Source organism: Periplaneta americana, chromosome 4 (assembly GCF_040183065.1).
Source record: "Periplaneta americana isolate PAMFEO1 chromosome 4, P.americana_PAMFEO1_priV1, whole genome shotgun sequence".
In the NCBI taxonomy this organism is placed as follows: Eukaryota; Metazoa; Arthropoda; class Insecta; order Blattodea; family Blattidae; genus Periplaneta; species Periplaneta americana.
In genome coordinates, this window is record NC_091120.1 from 29863968 (window position 1) to 29889278 (window position 25311).

Below are 25311 nucleotides of genomic sequence, written 5' to 3' on the forward strand. Positions count from 1 at the left end.
TGTGGAGGAAGGCTCTTCTCCTCTTTCTCGCAACACATTTCTCGCTGGCGAAAGCTCTGCAAGTGTGTTACGGGCCTTAATGAGGTGTCAGTTAACCATGTTTAAATAATCAGTGATTATTAATGGTTCACAGAAGTTACATTTTAACCACGGTTACTGTTTATCCGTCGTTTCGTAACATATGATTACTGCGTTTTTAACCGAGGTTGATGCATTTCGCCATTAATCGATTTTTAAAATGTAACTTAGTAGTAAATTTAAAATATGTAGGCTACCTTGTGCTCCAAAAAAGAAGCTCTTTATTTCCATGCATTACAAGGTAAGATAATATACCTCAATACGTCCGTATCTTAACTAAGTCTTTAAAGTAAACATAGGTTTGTAAAAAGTATTGTTTCTTTCGGAAAAAGATCTTAATTATCATTTCCTACAAAGTCTCTTTAATGGGCTGTGTTCTCAATTCTCGAACAAGAAAAATTATAAAACAAGGAGATAATTTAACGCTGAGAATGGAAGTTCGTTAGAGTAAGTGCAATGGAACGTTTAAATAACAAGGCCGTCTGCTACTCCAACGCCTGGTTGGCTCGTTCCCACATTACTACCACATGGACATAAAAAAACAGAGCAACGCTCCCCCTTACACGACAGCGGTATGGAATTCAGCGAAAGTTTGTTATCAGTAGAACACAAATTAGGGAAGAACATAAAAAACAGATAATTATGCTGATTAAGCTAGTATCTCACGTTACAGACGTGTATGTCGGAGAAGCATAATTTTAATCACCGGTTGCCTAAAAAGTTTTGTTCTCGCGCAGCCTCATTAACGAGTCAGTCGGTGCATCTATTCAACTGCCAGTCCGTCTCGGTTTCCCACACCGCACCGCACCGGCGCTGCGCGGCGCTCTTCATTTGTTCTCGTCATAATCAGTTCTAAACATTAACATAGCTTCTCGGTAGTTCAAATTACACGAGTTTTGGTTCTTAATTCATATGCATTATGCAACAGGGTTATTTAACATGACACATCATGCCAGCGGAAACCGTGGAAAGTGTGAGTAAGAAGCGAAGGAACTTGTATATAATTTTCGTATGCACTCAAAGTTTCTCAAATTTGAATTTGAATTTACTGAATTTAAAAAACTACATAGGTTATACCTATTTAAAATATCTAGTTTGCACTCAGAAGAGTAAATGCTCTTGCTTGGGGCAGTCCCAGTTACATAATATACTAGAACTGAAGTGATAGTAATTAAAAATGTTAAAGTATAAATTGAGAAAAAAAACATCATATTATGGTAATGCAGAATTCCTGCACGGATGTACTTTGGTACATCACAATAATATGATGTGCGTAAATAATCACTTAGTGATTTAAGACGGCGCTCATTTGGTCGAATCTCGGCCACTTAGTCACTCGTAATGAGTGCACCTCTGCACATAGTGTTGGACATTGTGCCACTGTCACACATCTGTGACACAGTGCATGAGGGTTGGCCACTAAAGGGAAACTGAGAGGTGGAGCTTAAACTGAGAGGATTCAATCCGGGATCGGAACTGGAATCCGGTGTGGCCTAGTGGATAAAGCGTCAGCACGTAGAGCTGAAAACCTGAGTTCGAGTCCCGGTGCCGGAGAGAATTTTTCTCCGCTTCACCCCTTCTTCATCATATGGTAATGTAGATTTCCTGCACGGAAATATCATATGTACTTCGGTACATCACAATAATTAGTTAAAAAATAATAAAAAAATAAATACGAAAATGTTAAATAATGTACAGTTTCAATTTAAAGAGATATAATATTTAACCCTCTTACTGGAAATATTAAGGTTAATTCTGGATTTATTTTAATAAACCAATTCTATAATCTTACAAGCAAACATTCTCATGGAAGCAGATAAAAAAGTTATTTTTTTCTTCCACCATGTTAGTAATATCAAAACATGTGCTCATACAAATTTTGGCCACTGGAGCCCAATTACGAGGGCCGTAAAAAATAAGTTACTCTGGGGACGTTTACAAAAACAAAACACAATTCCATTAGAAAATTTTATTGGAACAGATACAGCAATTGTTCAGCTATTTTTCAACATATTCCCCACCAGAACTGAGACATTTGTCACACCGTGGGATCAACTTTTGTAACCCTGTGTCGTAGAAGTCCGTCGCCTGGGATCGGAACCAGTGTGTGACAGCCGTCTGCACCGCTCTGTGCCACGGTATGACAGAAGTCTCAATTCTACTGGGGAATATGTTGAAAAATAGCTCGTTGAATCTGTTAAGATAAATTTTTTCCAATGGAATGGTGTTCTCTTTCTGTAATAGCCCCAGGGAAACTTATTTTTTACGACCCGTAATTACGCAAATCCAGCACTTCGGGATCTGTGTCTCGTACACGAGGCTTTTGATATGTCCTCAGAAGAAGAAATCATGAGGCGTCAGGTCAGGGGAGCGGGGTGGCCAGTCATTGGACCTTCCTTTCCGATCCAACGCCTGGGATATGTGTAATTTAGTATGTCACGTACTTGAAGAGAAAAGTGTGCAGATGCTCCGTCTAGTTACATCCACATCTGATGACGCACGATAAGTGGTACATTCTCTAACAGTTCTGGAAGAACGTCTCGTATGAAGATCTTGTACCTCACGTCATTCAAACGTGGTGGCAGAGGAACGTCATCATCATTTCAGAGTGTATCGAACCCAGTGCCTCATTGCAAAGTAAGCTTCTCAAGCGTACAGTAACTCAGGATTACTTCCTAGACCATAAGTTTCTATTCGAAAGTTGTTGTATTTCGACCCCTCTGTAAGCTCCTTAAGTTTCTGCGCAACCTTTTAAATCACCCTGTATATTGAAAATTAATTTATACCTTACAATGCTGTGAATAAAAATGTTATGTTAATTCAGCCAAAAATGTCCTTATTCAGTACAAAAAATTTTCATAAAGCTATTACCATTAATACCAAATCTATAGCAATCTGATTTCAGGCATTACCACCCCTCCCCTAATTTTTCATACACCATAAAACCATCTTACTTTAAGAACGCATAGATATAAGTCTACAGGGTTGATATCACGTTTAGTTTAGTGAACATGGTATTACTTATAGGTGAAATGTTAAAAAAGGAACAGTTTAATAGTTTAAATTACATGTCTAAAAACAATATGTACTGTATAGATAAGGTCAGTTAAAATGGAACAATTGCAAAGAGATTGTACGATAAAAAAATTCGTTATGGTTATAAAAAAAATTTTAAATTAACCAACTAGAGGTATAAAATTTTAGAGCAGCTCTGCTTAAAGTAAAAATATGTGATGGAAATTTATTTGCAACCTTCAATGACATGTGACAATTTTTTTTTTTTTTTTTTTTTTTTTTGCGATTTAGCAACTCTACCAGCTATTATATTAAAAAAATTTCCTTGTTGTGTGTCATAGGAATGAATATCATTTCTTAATGTTAACGGTCAAAAATTGTCCTTAACATTCAAAATAATTAACTCTAGAATATATAAATTTATTACAGTCATGATTTTGTTTTTCACAAATAATGGTTTACAGTATTCATTAAAAGTTTCATTTGATATAATTCTTATGGCCCTTTTTTGAAGCAATAGGACCCCATAGCAATACTACATAGATCGGAATACTTTGAAAGTAAGCAAAATAAGCATCACGAATATAGTTTTCAGGTACAATAGTTTATAATCTCTTAAGGCGAAACAAAGTTCTTGAAAGTTTAGTAGAAATATGATCAATATGACTTTCCCATGTCAACTTTAAATTAACAATAATTCCTAACGTATTAACATATACCTATCATGACTTTGTTCATGATCGGTCTTCTTCAGAGTAAAAAATCACATGTTCAGTTTTAGCTAAGTTAAAAAAAATCCATTTGCATTAAACCAAACTTCAGCATCTATTAAATTATGTTGAACAAAGCTTTTCAAACAGTTAATATCACTATGTTTAATTAAAAAAGTAGTATCATCCGCGTACAGTACTGTATCAACATTTATATTATAATGCTAGGTAATTAGTGACTAGCAAAAACAATATCGGACCCAATACGGAGCCCTGAGGAATTCCATAATAATAATTCATAACATCAGATTTTTTTTACCATTAAACGAAACACTTTGTTTGCGATCTGATAAGTAAGATTCAAAAATCATCAACTCACTTCCTATGATACCCAAATAACTTAATTTAGTCAATAGAATACTATGATCAACACAATCAAAAGCCTTGCTGAAGTCATAAAAGGTTGCATGAAAATAAACGTTATTTTCAAAAGCCTCCAATGCTTGCAAGAAAAGAATGACAAAAGGGGTGTGTTCAGACAATTATTTCGTTAAAAGAAATTCCCTTGCATGCAAGCAAGGCTCGATCTGAGTGGTGTGGTGATGAACCGTGTGCTGGCACCCTGCAGCTCCCGAGGCTCTGCAGCAGCAGCAGCAGGTGTCGGTCGCGCGGCGCTGAAGAACCAGCCGAACGTTAATTGACTCGCCTGAAGAGATCCACGGCAACTAATTACAAGAACGTGACCTGAGGCAACACAATCGTATCGTTTCACCCACTTCTTCTTTCGTCCTTTAACTCGTGACGCTATTACATAACATAAATTTCTCGTGGGAAGAAGAAAAAAATGACTAAACTATTTTGACCAACTTGGATTTGGTCGCTAACAAATCAATATTAACTGAATCCTATAATATCAGAGTCAATTTATCTACTGCACGCGTACATTAGAACAGCGAATCTTTATTTATTATGGTACGTATATTACAGAGTAGATCAAGAAGTACTGAACAGGGTAAATAAAGCAACATCAGCATACTATCAAATAAGTAATACAATAGTTGGGAAAAACAAATAACCACTAAGACAAAAATACAGATATATAATTCAATAATTAAACCTATAATTCAATATAGTAACGATTAGGGAAAACACGGAAATTTTACTTGAAGCAAGTAAAGCGATCGGTTTGGAAGTAAATCCCGAAAAGACAAAGTATATGATTATGTCTCGTGACCAGAATATTGTACGAAATAGAAATATAAAAATTGGAGATTTATCCTTCGAAAAGGTGGAAAAATTCAAATATCTTGGAGCAACAGTAACAAATATAAATGACACTCGGGAGGAAGTTAAACGCAGAATAAATATGGGAAATGCGTGTTATTATTCGGTTGAGAAGCTTTTATCATCTAGTCTGCTGTCAAAAAATCTGAAAGTTAGAATTTATAAAACAGTTATATTACCGGTTGTTCTGTATGGTTGTGAAACTTGGACTCTCACTCTGAGAGAGGAACATAGGTTAAGGGTGTTTGAGAATAAGGTGCTTAGGAAAATATTTGGGACTAAGCGGGATGAAGTTACAGGAGAATGGAGAAAGTTACACAACACAGAACTGCACGCATTGTATTCTTCACCTGACATAATCAGGAACATTAAATCCAGACGTTTGAGATGGGCAGAGCATGTAGCACGTATGGGCGAATCCAGAAATGCATATAGAGTGTTAGTTGGGAGACCGGAGGGAAAGAGACCTTTAGGGAGGCCGAGACGTAGATGGGAAGATAATATTAAAATAGATTTGAGGGAGGTGGGGTATGATGATAGAGACTGGATTAATCTTGCACAGGATAGGGACCGCTGGCGGGCTTATGTGAGGGCGGCAATGAACCTTCGGGTTCCTTAAAAGCCATTTGTAAGTAAGTAAGTATAATACAATATAGTACCGAAAGCTTACCACTCTAAGACAAACATCGAAGTAAATTTACAGCAGTGGAAATGAAATATCTTAGAAGAACTGTACGAAAGACCAGAAGAGATAGGATAAGGAATGACAGGATAAGAGAAGAAGTTAAAATGAGAAAAGCATTAACAGAGGTGATTAATCAAAGGCAGTTGAAATGGTTTGGGCATGTATATCGTATGGGAGAGGAAAGGAAGGTTAAACAGGTGATGGAAATGAGAGTGCAAGGAAGAAAGAGAAGAGGAAGACCAAGGATTAAATGGGAGGATACAATAGAAAGAATAGGCCAACAGAAAGGAAAAACAATGGTAGAGATGAAGAGAATGTGTAGAGACCGGGAAAAATGGATGAAATGGCGAACCCGACGCTTAGCAGCAGAAGGGACTGAAGAAGAAGAAGAAGAAGAAGAAGAAGAAGAAGACGTATATTACAAAGAAATCGTACAATTTTTCCAGCAGTCGGTCTCGGTAGCGCAGTTGGTATAGCACTGGCATTCTATGCTCGAGATTGCGGGTTCGATCCAGGCCCAGGTCGATGGCATGTTAATAGATTTACTGCCATGTAAAAGAACTCCTGCGGGATAAATTTCCGGCACACCTGCGACGCGTCGCGACGCTGATATAACCTCTGCAGTTGCAAGCGTCATTAAATAAACCATAATTTAATTTAATTTTTTTTCCAGCAGCCAAAAGTACATAAATAAATGGTGGAAATTACAATAATGCAATAAATCACAATAAAAACAAAATTATTTACACTGACTACTTGCTTTGCGAATTCCTATACATTACAACGAGTGACTATAAATATTTTAAATGTTTCAAAAGAAAATTTCTCCTTTTTTTCATAAAATACGTTTTATTTTTTCCTAATGAAGTGCTCGTTACCAGATTCTTCTATTGGAGCACCCATTTCCAACCGTCTAGATTTGTTTTGTTTCGGCATGGTTCACTGAACATCAGACCTGAAGAGAGTTTGCTGCGTTATACTCCGTACATACCTACATTGTTGCGCGTTGTTCGGAGGCTTTAGGTAACCAAACGCACGACTCTGTAAGATAAATAATTAAAATTGTCCTCCGTCCTCCTGACCTAAAATTTGTTTTAAAGACATAAAAAAATTGTTACTGGTCGTGAATTGCAGAAACCTCAATAAATATATATATATATATATATATATTTTTTTTTTTTTTTTTCAGAAAATACTAAAGAAAAATTTAAAGTTCATGTATGTCAAACACTATAACATATTATTATGCTTAAATAAAAACCAGTCACTTCAAAATACCAAAAGCTTTTGAAGATAATCAGTTTTCTGTGCCTCTTGAAAAATCTATTCAAAATAAAAATGTGGTGTTTCCACAATTCACGATTCACATAAAGCGCTAATTTCTCTTCCATTTTATTTTATTTATTTATTTATTTATCATTATTATTATTATTATTATTATTATTATTATTATTATTATTATTAAAAAATGTGTAAAATAAGAAAGAATTGTCTTTTCTTCATGACATCGATTTTTTTCCGTATGCATAAAGATTTTATCCCGAAATGACCGATATCTTCTCTAGTCAGGTTGGCAACACTGCTGGATACGTATAGTTCCTTTATTCATGCGCGTCCACCGCTGTGGAGGAACGGTTAGCATGTCTGACTGTGAAACTAGCGGGCTCGGCTTCAAATTCTGGTTAGGACAAGTTACTTGGTTAATGCCCATGTGCATCAACATCTGTTAGTATAACCACGGGTTAAAATTGCCGCCTAACCCCTGGTTAAGCATTTTTACTGTGCTTAGACCTCGGTTATGACTTAAATAGGAGATAACTACGGTAATCTCTAACTGGACACATTCGAGCAGTTAAAAGAGATAACCAGTGATTAGTAGGGAAAGTAAAACAAAATGGCGGCCAGGTGATTATTTCGAAGACGATTATTATTGTACAGTACTTGAATTACTTGGATAGAAATGATGGTGAGCGTGAAGTTTCTTTAATGGAAAGAGAGAATTCTTACGAGAAATTAGGTGACAGAAAATTTCAGGAGGGATTTCGTTTATAAAAATATATAGTTTCATTCCTGCTGCCACAAATGGGTCACTTGAAATAACACAAAAACAGTCATATTTCTCCTATGGATCGGCTGCTTATATTACGATTCTATGTAACTGTTATTTTTTTGTATTTTAAGAGGGAACACTCGAATATCTCTTTCTCTGTGCCACTGGCTGAACAAAGAGAGGTTATGGATGGATCTTAAGATAAAGCACAGTTCCCTGGTGTAAATGGAGTCCTGGATCGTACATATATTCCTACTAATCTTCTGCATCCTTTACATTTATGGATATTCTATCTTTTTATATTATAAGTTATATTTAGATGTAGTAATTAAGTCTATCCATACTTCAACCTCACATTGGGATGTAATCATTTTTACATTCACTTTTCCATTTTGTACAATTTTAACCTAACAGCACTGAAAAACAAAGAAATGCAACTCGCAAACATAACAGCGCTCAAAGACAAACAAATGCAACACGAAAATGTAGGACACGTTCGTTTCGATATAGAACGGAGTAAGCACAATCGTTTTTATACGTTGACTATTATCTTTGCAGAGATATGGATGCTTTCCTTTAGTAATTTTGTAGAAATAGTGTACCATCATAGACTTTACTCTGGTTAGATGAGGTGTCAGCTAATCATGTTTAAGTAATCGGTGATTATGAATGCTGCACAGAAATTACATTTTAACCACGGCTACTGTTTAACCGTCGTTTCGTAACCTATGATTACTGCATTTTTAACCGAGATTGATGCACTTCGTCATAAGATTTTATTCGGGGTTTTCCCTCAACCAATTAAGAGAAATGCTGGATAACTTTCGGCGCTGAAGACTGGACTCATTTCACTGGCAATATTACCTTCATTTCACCCAAATACTAGATAACCATGACAGTTGATAATGTTTTCATGCGTGGAGAACAGGACAACTCGATTAGTTTGTACACAATTAAGAGACTCGCATGGTTGCATGGTTTACGTGTCTCGTACTTATATTCTCATGAGTATAAAGGAAGAAGAGCCTAGGAGGACCGCAGCCCTGACCTCCAGACGCGTCAGCGGGATGACTCGGAGTCAAGTTTAAGGACAACATTAATTATCCCTCTGGTTTACATTTTCTGAGCTCTATCTATTGTTCAAGGCGGGCGCAGTGGAGCGCACTCGGTGTGCATGCATGCTTATTCTAAAATTTTAAAACGAGAGGAGGCAGTCCGGGCGTTATCTGATGCACCGCACTGGGTTTATGACCCGGCCAGTGGCGTGCAACACACTGATTAAAAATTACAAGTCCCGTCTTCAAGATTTCTCTATCGATAACAAGCATTGTCCTAAGACGGACACTCGATTAGGTTAAAAATTGTTTCTGTGTGTTGATAAATCTTCATTTTTCCGCACAATGGAAAGAAAAGTACGATTATTTCTTACACATGAGTAGTAGTTTTCAAGTATTTCATGCCAACTGCTTTGTGAAAACAATTTTGAATTTTCAATCGTTATACAAACAATCTTGACAATGGACCTACAAGTGGTTCCGAAACTTCCGATAATATATAGGATAAGGTTGCGTATATCGCACCACTTTAGCATTTATAATTTTTATTGAACAATACAATTTTTATTTTCTGCATTCCTTTAGAGAAATACATTCCCAGAACATTTACCTTTCATGTAAAAAAGAATACTTGAATTTGGTTTAATATTTTTGAAGTACAATGACATTTTCGAAACACTTGTCAATGGTGCCATTTAGGCAACTAGTTTCCTAAATAGCACCTGCGGTTTCTTAAATCGCACCTCTTTAACTGCAGGGAACAGGATGAAGGAAAGCTTTTAATATTGAACATATTGAACAGTTTATTGAAATTAATGAGAGAGAGTAACGCATCTTCAAATGAAATTGAAAAAATAGAGCATAAATTACCTAACATTTAAACTTCCTGAATGCGTTTTTTGTTACACATTTGCCATGTGCTTCACCAGGCAGTTCACACTGTAAACTGCGTCACCTTTACTCCACGATTATCTCGAAGTCACCTAAGAACTGCTTCATGATTTAGCTGTCTGAAATGGTTTGAAGATAGAAACATCTAAATGCTGGGCCTCTGAGTATTATGACGAGGAAGCTGAAATAGGAGCACATCATTTTCCCGAGATAATCTAGCTTCTAAATTTTTGGAATGGGTCGTATAGGTGGACATACAGAAGCAGCACTTTTTTCTACGGCAGGTTTGAGTGGCAAATAAAATGTTTGAGCTATTCGACGAATAGTTCACTGTTGATGTAACCTGACTCAGAGCAAACAAATAACGATCCTGGAGGAGCACCAGCTGATAATGAAGGATGCACTGTTTGACGTTTAAAAATTATCACAGGTGGCACAAAATACCTGGTGCGCTTGTACAACACACACTTGTTGTATTAACGCACTTTTCACCACTTGATATTGCACCAACCTGATGCATTCCTAGTTCAGTTAAAATTTTTGAGGCCTTCTTTTGTATGGTTAGAATTGCTACAGTTGCTCATATTGCACCGGTGCGAATTAGGCACCTACAAAGTGGTGCGAATTAAGAAACTACGTCATAAGTTATTATTTCCTTCATTCTAGCCCATAATCACCACATGTTCGAAAATCGTACTAAGTTAAATGTTCTTTAATATTTAGTTACAAAATGTTATCTAAATATACATCCACCTGAGCGATTATATTAAATACTCTAGCACAAAGAAGTGGCAAAAATCAAGTGACATGGTGGAAGTTCATATGGAGATTGTAACAATACCACTAGATGCCACACTACTACAGTAACTTGTTTTAAACTAGCAGTGGTGCCATTTAGGAAGCGGTGCGATTTATGCTACTCTACCATATATATATATATATATATATATATATATATATATATATATATGTCATAATATGTATATATGTCAGTTTACAATGTCTTTTGACAGCCAAATATTAATTTACAGTCACTGATAAATGTATCGCACTGCAAGATACCACTGCCCTCTATCTCTCCATAGGTCTTCTCCTAATTGTCTTCTTTCCATAGCTTCCAGAACGCCCTTTTTCCATGTTGTCATAGGTCTTCCTCTTTTCCTTCTTCTTGATGGGGGTCCAATCATATGCCAACCTCGGTAATCTTTCCGTATTCATTCGCACCATATGCCCATACCATATTAGTTGTTTTGTGAAAATATCCTCTACAGTATCATTCATAACTAGCATTTTCTCTCTGATTATATCGTTTCTAAATTTTATCTCTTCTTGAAATGTCTGCTAATCGTCTCCAATAATCCATTTCTAAGGCCAAAATTTTATTTTTGAATGCGTTTTGCAATTGTCAAGTTTCTGCCCCATATAAAGTTGTACTTCTCACAATTGATTTATAAATTTTATGTTTAGTTTAAATTCTGATTTTATTATCCCTTAATACTTGATTAAGAGTGGATATTGCATATTTTCCTTTCTTCAAACGTTCTAACACATTTCTTTCTTTCTTTCTTTCTTTCTTTCTTTCTTTCTTTCTTTCTTTCTTTCTTTCTTTCTTTCTTTCTTTCTTTCTTTCTTTCTTTCTTTCAAAACGAATGATGCTAGCCACAATTTGTTACGCCTCAAATGCAGTGGCGGCTCGTACATAAAAATAATAGCGTGCTAAAAATATTTTTAGACTCTCCTAATTTTTTAAGGTGAAATCCATCCGTCGACATTTTGAATCGACTTAGAATTGCCTTTAAACACTTTACTATTTTCAATGTATTCTCTCACTACACTGTCCACGCTGCTTATCAGATTAGTAAGACCTATGAACACACCGGGATTATCTGACGTTTCCGTCTCATCGTGGCCACGTAGCGCTAGTTCAAATTTCCCACAAAATTTAATGCAATCAATTATTTTCGATAAAATATATCGATTTTTTCGACTTTCTCATTATGTTTCTGTGCTGATTCTTGATAAGCTCTATTAGCTGAGCTGCAGTATTTGCGGTGCCAATTGTACAAAGATCAAACGAGTTTATGTTTCTTGCTGCGTGAATGTTTCTTTATATATTCATTCAGAGACCAAGATCTTTGACACGAACCACCGCTACTAAATAGGAGGCAAGGGAAACAGAACAGAGCATTTCGTATTTCGCATCCACATACCCAGTCACTATTATAAACTGTTCTGTTACATTTCCTAGTGTACACATAGTTTTTAGCACCCTTTACTTTCTGTGCAATATTGGTGTTGGTCGCCCTAGATTTTTAATTCTAATTTAATCTTCTATGGCTGCTTGGAGAAAGCAGTTATGGGTAATGAATCGATGGAGTTCATCATGATATATCTACAATGAATCCCATAAACCTGCACACACTGTTTTGAAAGTGGAAAATAATCCCTATTTTAACGGACTCGCGAGAAAAGGTATGCCAACATAGACCCCGTAACACGTAGATAATAAACTCAAAACTTCAAAGTTATATCTTTAGCGGTGTCTAGGCAGCACTGTTCCGTCGACTGCTACGAACCAAAGAATATAGAAGGGAAGAGAGAAAGTTTCACCAAAACAAAGTGAAGAAGAGCGTACCGGGCTGCACAATAGTGAGCACGGTGTTGTGTGAAAAAGCAGGACAAAATATCAAGGAGTGGCGAGGTGAAGTGCTGTTCTGCGCATGAGCAGACACTGCTAGCCGGGCTACATTGGGAATTAGCACGTAGAGTAAGGATGGATTCCATTGAGTCTATAGCACCAAATTATCGAAAATAGTGAACTATTATAAGTAGAATTTGTATTATGTGCGTTTTTTTTTAAGAATATTATTTCGACGATAATTTTATGGCTTGCTACAGCACGTTAGCACGTAGGGAGCAGCGCCACTGCTCAAATGTAGAGTATCTTTGGGAGATTACTAACCTCTATAGCAAATGTTGAAAATTCTTTATTTATTTGACTGTAAATTCACTTAATGATCAGTTTTTATCGTCAAATTAAGCAGGAGTTTTGATTCCTTGTCACGAGATGCGGAGATGTTTATTCTTCTTAATTTGCTTCTGAGTACCTCATATGTCAAGTTCTATACTTCGCTCACAAATAGCCTTTCAGTTGAATACAATCTTCCCAAACACGTAAGTGTCGCGTGCTTCTCAACGCTTCAGAATTAAACAATCTTCACTTATCTGCTGAAATTCGAAGACATTTCTGCATTACATTTCTCTGTCCACACTATAAATGTACCAGTATTCATTTACCTGCCCTATTTTAAACTAACTTCATGCTTCGGACATAAAAAATAAGTATACTTAAAAAAAATACGCACACACGCGTTGGCAAGAAGTCATACAGAGACCGACAAAGACGTCTATTGAAGACCACGTACAAGAGAAGTGCCCTTTCACAAACATCTACTTATGGGGCTAGGTACAGCTTACAACAGTAAAATTTTTGGAAATATTTAACATTTTTTCCTCCATAACTGTATCTTGTGCAATAATGAAAACTGGTATGTGTAAAACACTGTTCTTCTGCTATATGAAAAAAAAATTTACCCTTAAAAAATTATATATATTTTTTTTTCTTTTTCAAAATTCATAATGGTGGTAGTTCACTGTGCAGCGATGAAGCGTTTCCCTCATAACTCATAAACTTGTTAACTTTTTCATGTTTTCTCTCTTTCATTTTATTGCTGAAACTCATGTTTACAATATCATGCTCTTTCAACTACATTCCTTAATAAATATCTTTTTTTATTTTGTGTTAGAATAAAATACTTATGTTTGACTATTTTAAAATGAATTTATTTTTTATCAGACAATCTATCAAAGGTAGAGAAATGATCTTGCATCATATTGTAGATAGGACATGCACAAATACACACAAGAAATTTCATCACAGAATGATGGATAGTTTTTGAGTTATAAGGGAAAAGCTTCATCACTGCAGAGTGAATTGAATTTTGAAAAAAAAAATGTAAATAATTATTTTTTAAATCGTAAAAATATTTTTTTCACGTAGCAGAAGGACAGTGTTTTACACATTATTGTACAAGATAGAGTAATGGAGGGAAAAAATGTTGAATATTTCCAAAATTTTACTGCTGTAACCTGCATCTAACCCCTTAACTCTTCTGCATGGCTCTGTGAAATTGCTCAAACGCGACACCGATTAGCTCGCTCATTAACTTCACTGACCACTCTGTGTAGACAGCAGCAATGCTTTGTCAACTGAAGCTTGTAATCCTTGGCATCTGGTGGAAAAGATTAATCATTATCACCATGGTGACTCGGCTGTGCTTATGTGTGAATCTATCAATTTAAAACAATGTATTAGTAGCAGTGTGCTTCTGTAAAGAGTCACATAGTGGCCGCATGTAAAAAGATTTTAAGAGCATTATGCCAACAGACAAGGTTGAAGTCACGTTGAAATCCAACCCTAATAGTAATATGCGTTACAAGAGCGGTACGTTGAAGTTTTCATGTTCGAGGAAAAGTTTGAAAAAGCGAAACGTAGTTGAGCTTTTTTAATTTCCGAGAATTGAAAGAAAACATACCGCTCGTGTATCGTACATTATTTTGTGCGAAGATCGTTTATTACATACCTGAAAGACGAATTTCTAATTAGTTGCAATGAAATCTCCATCTTGGTTTCTGTTCAATGACGGCAAATTTGCAAAACAAAAATATCTATCTTCAACATTGTTGCTTTAAAATGTTTTCTGTGTTTACTATACTCCAGTAGGCCGTGATATACGTCTGTCTTTTTTTCCCCAGTCTATAAATGCGAACTTAAAACAAACGGTAAGGTTATGTAATGATTTATTTTTCATTTTAATATTTTAACAATATTATTTATATAACATATTGCAGTAATAACACCGGCAAGTTTGTTGATTTTTTCACGGCTTCCTTAATGTTACTTGCATCACGAATGCAGTAACTTTAGTGGAGTTGTAGAGTTTACTTAATTTTTGCAAATATTTAAAAACAATAATTAACATTGCAATTTAGGTGAAATTGCAGTGGTAAGTTTCCAATTTATAATTATTACTATATTGAACGTCTCTAAAAATAATATGTTAAAAGCCTAAAGCAGTAAAATCAGTATGTCACTTAAGCGGTAAGAAGAGGGAAATTGTTATGTGTGTTAGGTTGGGAATACTGAATGTGGTATTTTAGACTTTCCGCGGATTGGTTTTGTGCGGAAACCAAGCAAATACGCACGATCTCGCACAAAAGTTGTTTTTTATTACTGAAGGGTAAACTTGAATACACAGAGTGAACCGTAAGTAATGTCATTAATTTCAGAGGGCTATTCTTTGAGATATTTCAAACAAAAAAGTTTAATACAATTTTGTTACTTTTTTCTTCCTTTTCGAGATAAAATTGTTTTATATGAAACATTTCATAGCGTGTTTTGGGAAAGCCATTGATTTAATTCCCAATATGCTCAGTAAATTTAAGAGAGCATTCATTCATTCATTCATTCATTCATTCATTCATTCATTCATTCATAGTGTTCTGCCGAAGGGCAGGTGTCTCACTGCAAACCCAACAGAGGTTCCCTTGGCTACAAGGATGGGCATGTTCTTCCAGAATGACGGAGCTCCTGTAAATGGAGCCGACGGGTTAAACATCACCTAAATCTCACATTACCCGATGGGTGATCACGTGCATTGGCTTCCGAGATCTCCAGTCCATACTCCTGTTACACTACATATTGTACGTTCGCTCGGAGAAAAACGAGGGGAAAGGGGTGCAATAAGTAAGCTACCGAAGCGGTGGTTGTTGTTACACAACTCGACAAGCGACTAAGGAAGCAGCGTTGCAACATCTACTAGAGTACGCCCCACTTACGATCCATGTTTATTTTCAATAATAACATTTGTCATTGTTGTTAGTTTATTATTATTATTATTATTATTATTATTATTATTATTATTATTATTATTATTATTATTATTATTATTATTAACCCGCCAGTGAACTGGTCAAGAAAAGTTACGAAACTACACGGGTTGGGTATTTCAGACTCATTTTATAAATGTGAAAAAAGTAAATTTTTATTTGAGTCATATAATAATAGTGTCATGGCCAGTTTGTCCAAGTAATGTTTAATTTTGCTTAACTAATGTTAAATTAACAGTCTGTTTATTTTTAACGCTTTGTTAATGTATTTTCCATTTGTTCAACATAATTTTGTTTAAGATAACCAACACTTAACTGTAACGTCTGTTAGCACTATTTTAATGGTAATGGTAATGATTCTACACATGTAAGACAATTTTTGATTGGCTAAAATTAATCTTTAAATTATATATTATAGAGTGAGTCATGAAACTTGCATAAAATGACAACCTGTTATAGTAGGCCACGCTCCATAAACAGTTGACAAATGAAAGTTGTAGGTGACGTGCTGAATAATAATTACAAAGTAAGGTTATATTTCCTCATTGCTATTATGGATACGAAATACGAAAGAAATAAAATAACACTGATATATTTAAACAGTCCAAAGTATTTTTTAAATGTTATATTACCAGTCATATGCTAAACATTCCCTACAGAGAGACACAAAATATTCATTTCGCAACTTCTGTTCGAACAGCTGTGGAGACATCGGCCATATTTAACTAACTGTTAGATGAGTTAACTGGCGGAAATCCTACATTTAAAATTAACAAACTGTTAACAATCTGTTAAACCAAACTGGTGGTGAAAACATACAATTTTATTAATTAACAAACTGTTTAGATGAAAGAGTAATGGAACGGAGAAAAATTCTCTCCGGCGCCGGGATTTGAACCCGGGTTTTCAGCTCTACGTGCTGATGCTTTATCCACTAAGCCACACCGGATACAACCCCAGCGTCGGACAGAATTGTCTCTGATTGAGTTCCAACTCTTGGGTTCCCTCTAGTGGCCGCCCTCTGCACTACGTCATAGATGTCTGTGAACATAGGACCGAAGTCCACACATGTGCTGAGGTGAACTCATGAGTGACTAGTTGGCCGGGATCCGACGGAATAACCGCCGTCTTAAATCACGAAGTGATGGAAATATCATATGTACTTCGGTACATTGAAATAATATACATACTAGGTTCAAAAAGTTCCCGGAATTTGCTAGTATCATAGAAACAACGTACCTTAAACACTATTCTACAGCATTCCCTTCAAAATAGTTGCCTTCCGCAACAACACACTTTTGCCAACGCGTGTAGATTTCCTGCAAGCCTGGAAGCCATTTTGTGAAACCCGTCTTAGTGCTCTCGTCGCGTTTGCGATAACCTCTTCAGCATTGAATCTCCGTCCTTTCAGATGACTTTTCAGACGGGGAAACAGAAAGTAATCAGGTGGTGAGAGATCAGGAGAGTATGGTACATTGAAATAATATATGATATGCGTAAATCAAACTGTTTAGAGTTTAACAGTCGTTAAATTTTCTAACAATACTTGGAAAAACCAGTCATTATTCTCCTATACAGAGTTAACATTATAAATTTGTGAATTTCACAAATTTCAGATTAGTATAACCTATAACAATTGAGTCGTATACTTATTTTACCAAGACAGTAATTCCTAATCTGTGCCTTGTCTTTTCTTGCACTGCACTTAAAATGATGTCCAATGTAAGGGATAAGTGGTTGTTGTAACATTCATAAATGGTGCGTTGTATTTTATCACATACGAAATCATCAAGTTTCTTGAATTCGTAACTGTTTGTAACGCAATCTGAATTTTCTTTTTAGAAGTGTTATGCTCGGTTACATTGATAGAAATTATTTTCTTCAGTAATTATCTTAAAACACTTGTAGCGCGAAGAGTTTTAGGAACTGGTGAATCACATTTGCCTTCTCCTTCATTGAAATATAGGTACAGTATACATTTTTTATAATATCTGCAGCTTGTCTCTCTAATGAATGATCTCTTCCAACAGGAGAAGTACGAACATTACAATATGGTATGGTATGGTTTATTCTCACTCTAATGCCCACGTGCATCAACGTCGGTTAGTGTAATCACCGGTTAAAATTATCACCTAACCGCTGGTTAAGCATTTTTACAGTGGATCGACCTCGGTTACGACTTAAATAGGAGGTTAACCACAGTAATCTCTAACCGGCCATATTCGAGCGGTTAAAAGAGATAACCAGTGATTAGTAGAGCAAGTAAAGCAAAATGGTGGCCAGAGCCACAGATGTTTATTTCGAAGACAATTATTATCGCACAGTAGCCTACCTGAATTTCTTGGATAGAGCATGAACGTGAAGTTTCTTTAGTGGAAAGAGAAAATTCTTACGAGGAATTAGGTGACAGAAAATTTCAGGAGGTATTTCGTTTATCAAAATGTACAAATGGATCACTTGAAATAACACAAAAAGTCATATTTCTCCTATGGATCGGTTGCTTATATTACGATTCTATGTAACTGTTACTTTCTGTACTAAAAGGGAGAATACTCGAATATCTCTTTCTCCATGTCACTGGCTGAACAAAGAGAGGTTACGGATGGATCTTGGGATAATGAACAGTTCCCTCGTGTAAATGGGGTCCTGGATCGTATACACATTCCTACTAATCTTCTGCAGCCTTTTCCTTTATAGATATTCCATCTTTTTATATATATTATATTTAAATCTAGTAATTGAGTCTATCGATACTTCAACCTCACATTGGGATATAATCATTTTTGCATTCAATTTTCTATTTTGTACGATTTTAACCTAACAGCACTGAAAAGCAAAGAAATGCAACTCGCAAATATAACAGCGCCCAAAGGCAAACAAATGCAAAACGAAAATGTTGGACACGTTCATTTCGATGTAGAACGGAGTGAGCGCAGCCGTTTTTAGACGTTGACTATTATCTTTGCAGCGATATGGATGCTTTCCTTTAGTAATTTTGTAGAAACAGTGTACCATCATAGACATTACTCTGGTTAAATGAGGTGTCAGCTAGCCATGTTTAAGTAATCGGTAATTGTGAATGGTGCACAGAAATTACATTTTAACCACTGTTACTGTTTAACCGTCGTTTCGTAATCTATGATTACTGCGTTTTTAACCGATGTTGATACACTTCGCCATAAACTCTAGTCCTGATGGCCCTTCACATTTTAGTATTCGGGCCAGCAGTCCTGTTCATACACTATTTACAACTTACACACTACCCGATGTTAATGACCGACACCTATTCATCACTCCATTGTTCATCCACTATGTATTTCATGTTCGTTCACCACACTTACTATATTTCTGCGTTTATTAACTATTCCTTCTTTCCTTCTAATCCTACCTCCTACTATTTCCTATCTATACTAATAACAAATCTGTAGCCGAAATTTTTCTGGTAATTTTCGATTTTCCGAAAATAATTGGTCCTAACATATATAATAACCGCTCTGAAACCGAAAATCGCTTTTTGACATTTTTGTTTGTATGTCTGTCTGTCTGGATGTTTGTTACCTTTTCACGCGATAATGGCTGAACCGATTTATATGAAAATTGGAATATAAATTAAGTTCGTTGTAACTTAGAATTTAGGCTATATGGCATTCAAAATATTTTATTTTAAAGGGGGTTATAAGGGGGCTTGAATTTAAAAAATCGAAATATCTCCCTTATTATTAATGTTCATGAAAAATATTACATGGGAAAAGTTTCTTTAAACATGATTTCCGATAAGTTTTATTCTATGCAAAATTTTGATAGAACTGATATTTAATGAGATAAATGAGTTTCAAAATTACAATAACAACGCCATCTAAGGCGGTGTAATGAAATAAAAAACAAATGACTTCGTCTATAAGGGGCCTTGGACAACAACAATCGAAAGCTATGAATCATAGTCTAAAGAGAATGTTTCTGTGTTTGCATGAAGTAATATCGGAAGCTAAATTAACCGATTTGTATAAATAATTATTATTTCACCATTGGAAAGTGTAGTTTCTCTAGATGGACATAATGCTATAATGTTATTACAGTAACTTCTGAGTGAATCGAGGACAGGTAAGATTAAAATAGCTTCTTATACAGAGAAAACTTGATAGGCATTCGTTTCCCTATACTTCCTAAAATAATTTTTATGACCAAATGAGTGATCTCTAGATCAAAATGATCTCATTTTAATTTTTTAATGCAATTTAAATTAAATTAAGTAGCGTAATAAACGATTTATACTTCTATCAAACAAGAATGTTCCCTGGATCAAATGTCCTATTTTAATAAGTACAGTAATTACTTTATATTTATTTCTAACGGGTGCAGCGGAGAGCACGGGTACTGCTAGTTCATAATAAAAACATACGAATTTCTTTTACTACTCTGCATTCTCACAGACCCTACTTATTTACAATTACACTACAATCATTTTACTGTACTATAGTCTTAACTAAGCCTACACTCTATTATTTACTTTACATCTATCTATATTACTTCTTTCTCCTACTGATACTATCTAGTCTAATATTACTTCTTAGCTCCTCTACTCTTCCTATCTTTACAGTACGTCCTACTCTTTCCCACTAATTAAATAAACTCATCATGACCCTTCTCCTCATACTTAAACACTATTCACCCATATTCAAACATTACTCTCTTCAACAGACTTCCATGGTCGCCACTATTTCACTAATTTTAATGTGCATCAAGAAAACTAAACAGATAATACAAACTACGTGCACTCCAAGTTGCTACAGAACTGGCAACTATGTGGTGTTTACCTCTGCGCGGGACGAAGGAAAAAGCAGTAACTTGTGTGGCCTTCTGCTTTCAGCCCTCACGCTTTGATTTTTCTCCTAGTGAACGTACAATAAATTATAGTCCCGTCGCTCTAATTTCCGGCAGCCAATCGCGTTGCAGGTCGGCTACATTTAAACGTGTGCGTCTTGTGATTCGCTGGTGAAGACGTTATTAATTTCCTAAGGTTCGATAAATACTTAATATAATCGCCCGCCATTTTGGCTCTTTCGTTGGCGTTCGCAGAAACCTCAAGAAGACGTTATTTGCCGCTCAATTATTTGCTGAATTACAGTGCGTTTGATTTATTATCATAGGAGCTATGACATGATTATGTTTAACGGTGTGGCAAATAGATTCCTCGTAGCTCGGCAACGAAAGAACAAAAATGGCGAAGGATACTACCTACCTAGACTTTATAGAGCCTTCACTTCCTAAGACGTAAGAAAAGAGGAGGAGTCACGCCGAGAATAACAGCGTCGCGACTATAGTTGATCGAGACTGAATTTTGAACTTGTCTCGCACCTCTACTCGGAGGTCGAGGCCGGGCTGGCGCTTCTTCACGCCTCTGCGTGGCACCGGGTGCGTCTGTCGCGGCTCGGAATTCTGCTCCGCTGAGTCTCTGCCGGCGAGCGGTCTGCAGGGTCAACAGTCTTCTCGTCAACTCCACAACCAATCAATTTACTGGGGAGTCTTTCATTTAGAAATGGAAAATAAAGAAGTTCCCAGAAAAAAGTGGGCGTACCCCTCTCTTGACTGACTAAGGAAAGAAAGGAAGCAAGAATGAAACAAAAGAAAGGCAAAGAGGAAGGAAAGCAAGAACAGAGGAAGAGAGAAGAAATAAGACAAAAGAAGGAACGGTAAAAGAGACATAAAGCCGAAAGACGTACAGAGGGAAAACATAGGAAGAAAAACGAAACAGAAAGAGAATTAAACAGTGGCAGGGGATTTGAGAAACTCTCTATGATTGTAAGGACTGTACAGGTATTAGGGCAGTGGAATTAGGATAAACGAGTTGTTCCCAAACTTTTTGAAGGAACTACCCACTTTTGAGTGAGACGTTTGTTTGCGAATCACCGTACCGGTACTTATTCGTGTAAAATCGAAAACAAACAAAATTTTACCCAAAACCAGGGGATATCATCTATAGTGAGGGTCACATAAGAACAGTTCCTAAACAGCAAATATTGCCGTCTTGTCAGTGTTGCCAACTGCCAGATATCACATGATCCTTCGTACCAAATGACTTATTCACTTACAGTACTTTATGTTGGAAGGTTATTCTAAATAATTCAATAATTTGTAACATATTTTCGTAGGCAAACTATACGAAAAAGGGATGAACATGTCAAGTATTTTGTCTGGAAATATGAAATTCATTGGTTTTACTAAACAATTGACTCACCAGACCTAACCTAAAAATGTATTATGTTTGATGACATGAAATTATTAGTACTAACTCCGAAAACTTACCTGACTATATTCTTGAATTATAACCACAACGCAACACATAAAATAACTATTATGTATTAATATTAATACTGATATTAATTAAATATTAGTATGTTCAAATTTCACTAGTTTCCAGTAACAGGCTCAGAAATCTAGTACAATTTCAATTTCATGGAACTCCGGTAAAGGTAAAGGTATCCCCGTAACATGCCATGAAGGCACTTGGGGGGCATGGACGTAGATCCCCATGCTTTCCATGACCTCGGCACTAGAATGAGGTGGTGTGGTCGGCACCACGCTCTGACCGCCTTTTTACCCCCGGGAAAGACCCGGTACTCAATTTTATAGGAGGCTGAGTGAACCTCGGGGCCGTTCTGAAAGTTTGGCAACGAGAAAAAATCCTGTCACCACCTGGGATCGAACCCCGGACCTTCCAGTCCGTAGCCAGTTGCTCTACCAACTGAGCTACCCGGCCGCCAGTACCGATAAATATTGTCTATATTTGTCTCAGCTGCCAACATACCAGTTACAAAATCACTACCATTTGTAGCATTCGTCAGTATCGAAATTCGAAAAGAAGTTGGCAAAAGAAAATTCAACCTGCGAACTAGAAAAATCACCACAATCCACTAGCATATGTAGTAATGGGGGACAATTGGTAAGGTTTCACCCTTAGAGTATGAAGTAAGCTGACCCGGACTATAAATAGGTAATACTGCATCACAATAACACCCAACCGAGAAAAACTTTTCACTCAATTACAGAGACCCTATGAATTCCCTGTCATTCTTCATTCTACTTCGTGTCTTTATGTCTTCAAATTGACAATTTAACTTTTAGTTATTTCAAGAGTACTCTATTACGATGCAAATTTTAATGCGAGTCAACTGAAAGTCTAGAGTCTACCCCCTGATCACATAACTTATTGAACAGGATAATGCACTTCCAAGACAACAACTTTTATTACACAATCACAAAAAATTTAACACACTAACATACGAAACCAAAAACATACACAAAATTGCAACCTCATTCAAGAAATTAAATTACAACATCGCATACAGAACAAATAACACTCTACAAAAACATCTCAATACACAAACAATACAAACAAACAAATACAACCACACAGGCGTATACAAACTCAAATGTAACACCTGCAACAACTTCTACATAGGACAGACAGGCAGATCATTTCAAACACGTTGCAAAGAACACATCACAGCCATAACAAAATTACAAAACACCTCCACATATGCAGAACACATCACAAATGCTAACCACACCCACAGAGACATCAATACAGACATGGAAATACTACACATCCAACCAAAAAGCCAGAAACTAAACACATCTAGAACAATATGAAATATACAGACACACAAAAAAAACACCCCAACGAAATTCTCAACACACAACTCAATTTCAGAACACACACACTCTTTGATTCTACATTATACCACACGAACACACCCTCACAGGAAACAAAAGAAGAGGCGCCAAGACCAACAACGACCAGTTCTGAGGATGACCCATAAATAGGTCGAAACATGTAAACAAGGTGTGTTAGAATTTAACACAAGAAAGTCTTACCATACATATTCCGAAGTGACACAGTGTTATAAGTTGTGTAATCAAGATGTATAACTTTTATTAATTTCACTATACTATCATCTAGCGACTACAAAAGAAGTCACGTTATAACCCAGATGGAATTGCATGGAATAACAGCTTGCAGCAGTACTTCCACCTAGCAGTCGTTACCAGAAAATTCATTTTCGATATTGGAGATTCTAGTGGTTGTTCTCTTTAACATGTTACCATCTCATAACATGGAAATGGTCAATCTGAAATACAGTATATATGGTCAGGAGTCCACTTCACCTGCGGCACAAGCACCGTTTAATCTTTCGTTATTTCAATTGTATTTTTATTAATGATGTAAATGTTCGTCTTTGCCAACAGGAGGTGTGGAGCCGACCGCGTCTGCGGCACAGTCACAGAAAGCTGCGCTGCTCCAAGTGTCCTCCAGGCTGGGGGGTGTACCGGAAGTGCACGGAGCTCACGGACACCGCGTGCACCCCCTGCGAGCCGGGGTCGTACTCGCCGCACCACTCGTACCACACGCCCTGCTGGGTCTGCTCGCGCTGTGGGCCCGGGCTGTTCGAGGCGCACCCCTGCCACCCCGCCGGCGACACCGTCTGCGACGACTGCAACCGCAGCGGAGTCGTCCCCAACAGCGACTTCCTGTTCAAGTGCCGGCAGAACGTCACCGAGGATGACTTTATCCGTGGCAAAGTGAGGTGGACGCAAGCAGCTAACCGTCTGTAGCTCTCCACACTGTGTTCCTCAAACTTTCCAAAGAAAGATGAGACTTGCCTGGTTCTAAAGTGTTCATTATTTTATATTTCCGCTTCAAAAAATAAATATAAGAAGCGAGATAGATAAGGATGTGACTTAAGCGAGAGTGCTGCGCTGTGTAAATAAGAAAATGAACTGTAGGTCTAACTACTGTAGTAGGCGACAGAGTTGTAAATTCATTATGCGGAATCCACACAAAATCAGGTTACAATTCTATGTAACTCAAACGGAAGAAAACTTATTCATTGTAAAGACATGGATGAATATAACAGGATGCGAAAGTTATTGACTTTCTCGTTTCAAACACTAGATATGGATGAATATATAATAGGATGCGAAACTTACTGAGTTTCCCGTAACACATACTAGAGGCGCTGTTGTATAAATTGATCTTGCTGCCACCTATTGGGGGGAGGGGCGTTATTACATCTAGCAGCTCACCAAGTAGCGAAAAGAGTAATTACTCCATGCATTTAGCAGCGCACCTGGTGACGAAAATGTTAAACTGTGCAGAAAGTATTCCCTCCCAACCTCATCGATATTCAAAAGTAAACCAATTTAAAATAAAACATTTACATTTTTATTCCTCACAGCATCTTCTATTGAAAATTCTTACCGGAGCCAACAGGAAGATAAAAGAGACGATCTATTTTACACTACCCAATTAAAATATAACCACAGACAAAAAATAAAGCAAAAGGTTAGATAATTGGGATTGTATTCTTTGGGTATTTATTGTACAGCGCAATGGAAAAGTCTGCAAGAACTACTTAGATAGTTCAATTTATTTCATTAGTATTACTTTACAATACATTCAACAACACTATTTTTACAACGTCCATAAACATCACTGTTTAACATACACTGCTTATACACACGTAATCACTTATTTTCACTTATTAGCAAGTTTCTGTCTGCCATCTTGCCTCTTCGAGCAATATCTCGAACGGA

General features: G+C 36.5%; 1 protein-coding gene across 1 annotated transcript in view; it reads left to right on the top strand.

Moving 5' to 3' along the window:
• The window catches only part of LOC138697649 (tumor necrosis factor receptor superfamily member 14-like), a 113231-nt gene extending 88537 nt beyond the window's left edge, over positions 1-24694 (top strand). Inside the window, exon 2 of the mRNA XM_069823079.1 lies at positions 23965-24694. Within this exon, the coding sequence (XP_069679180.1) occupies positions 23965-24330 (366 nt within the window). The 3' untranslated portion in view covers positions 24331-24694. The remainder of the gene's footprint in view (positions 1-23964) is intronic.
• The last annotated feature ends 617 nt before the right edge of the window (positions 24695-25311 follow it).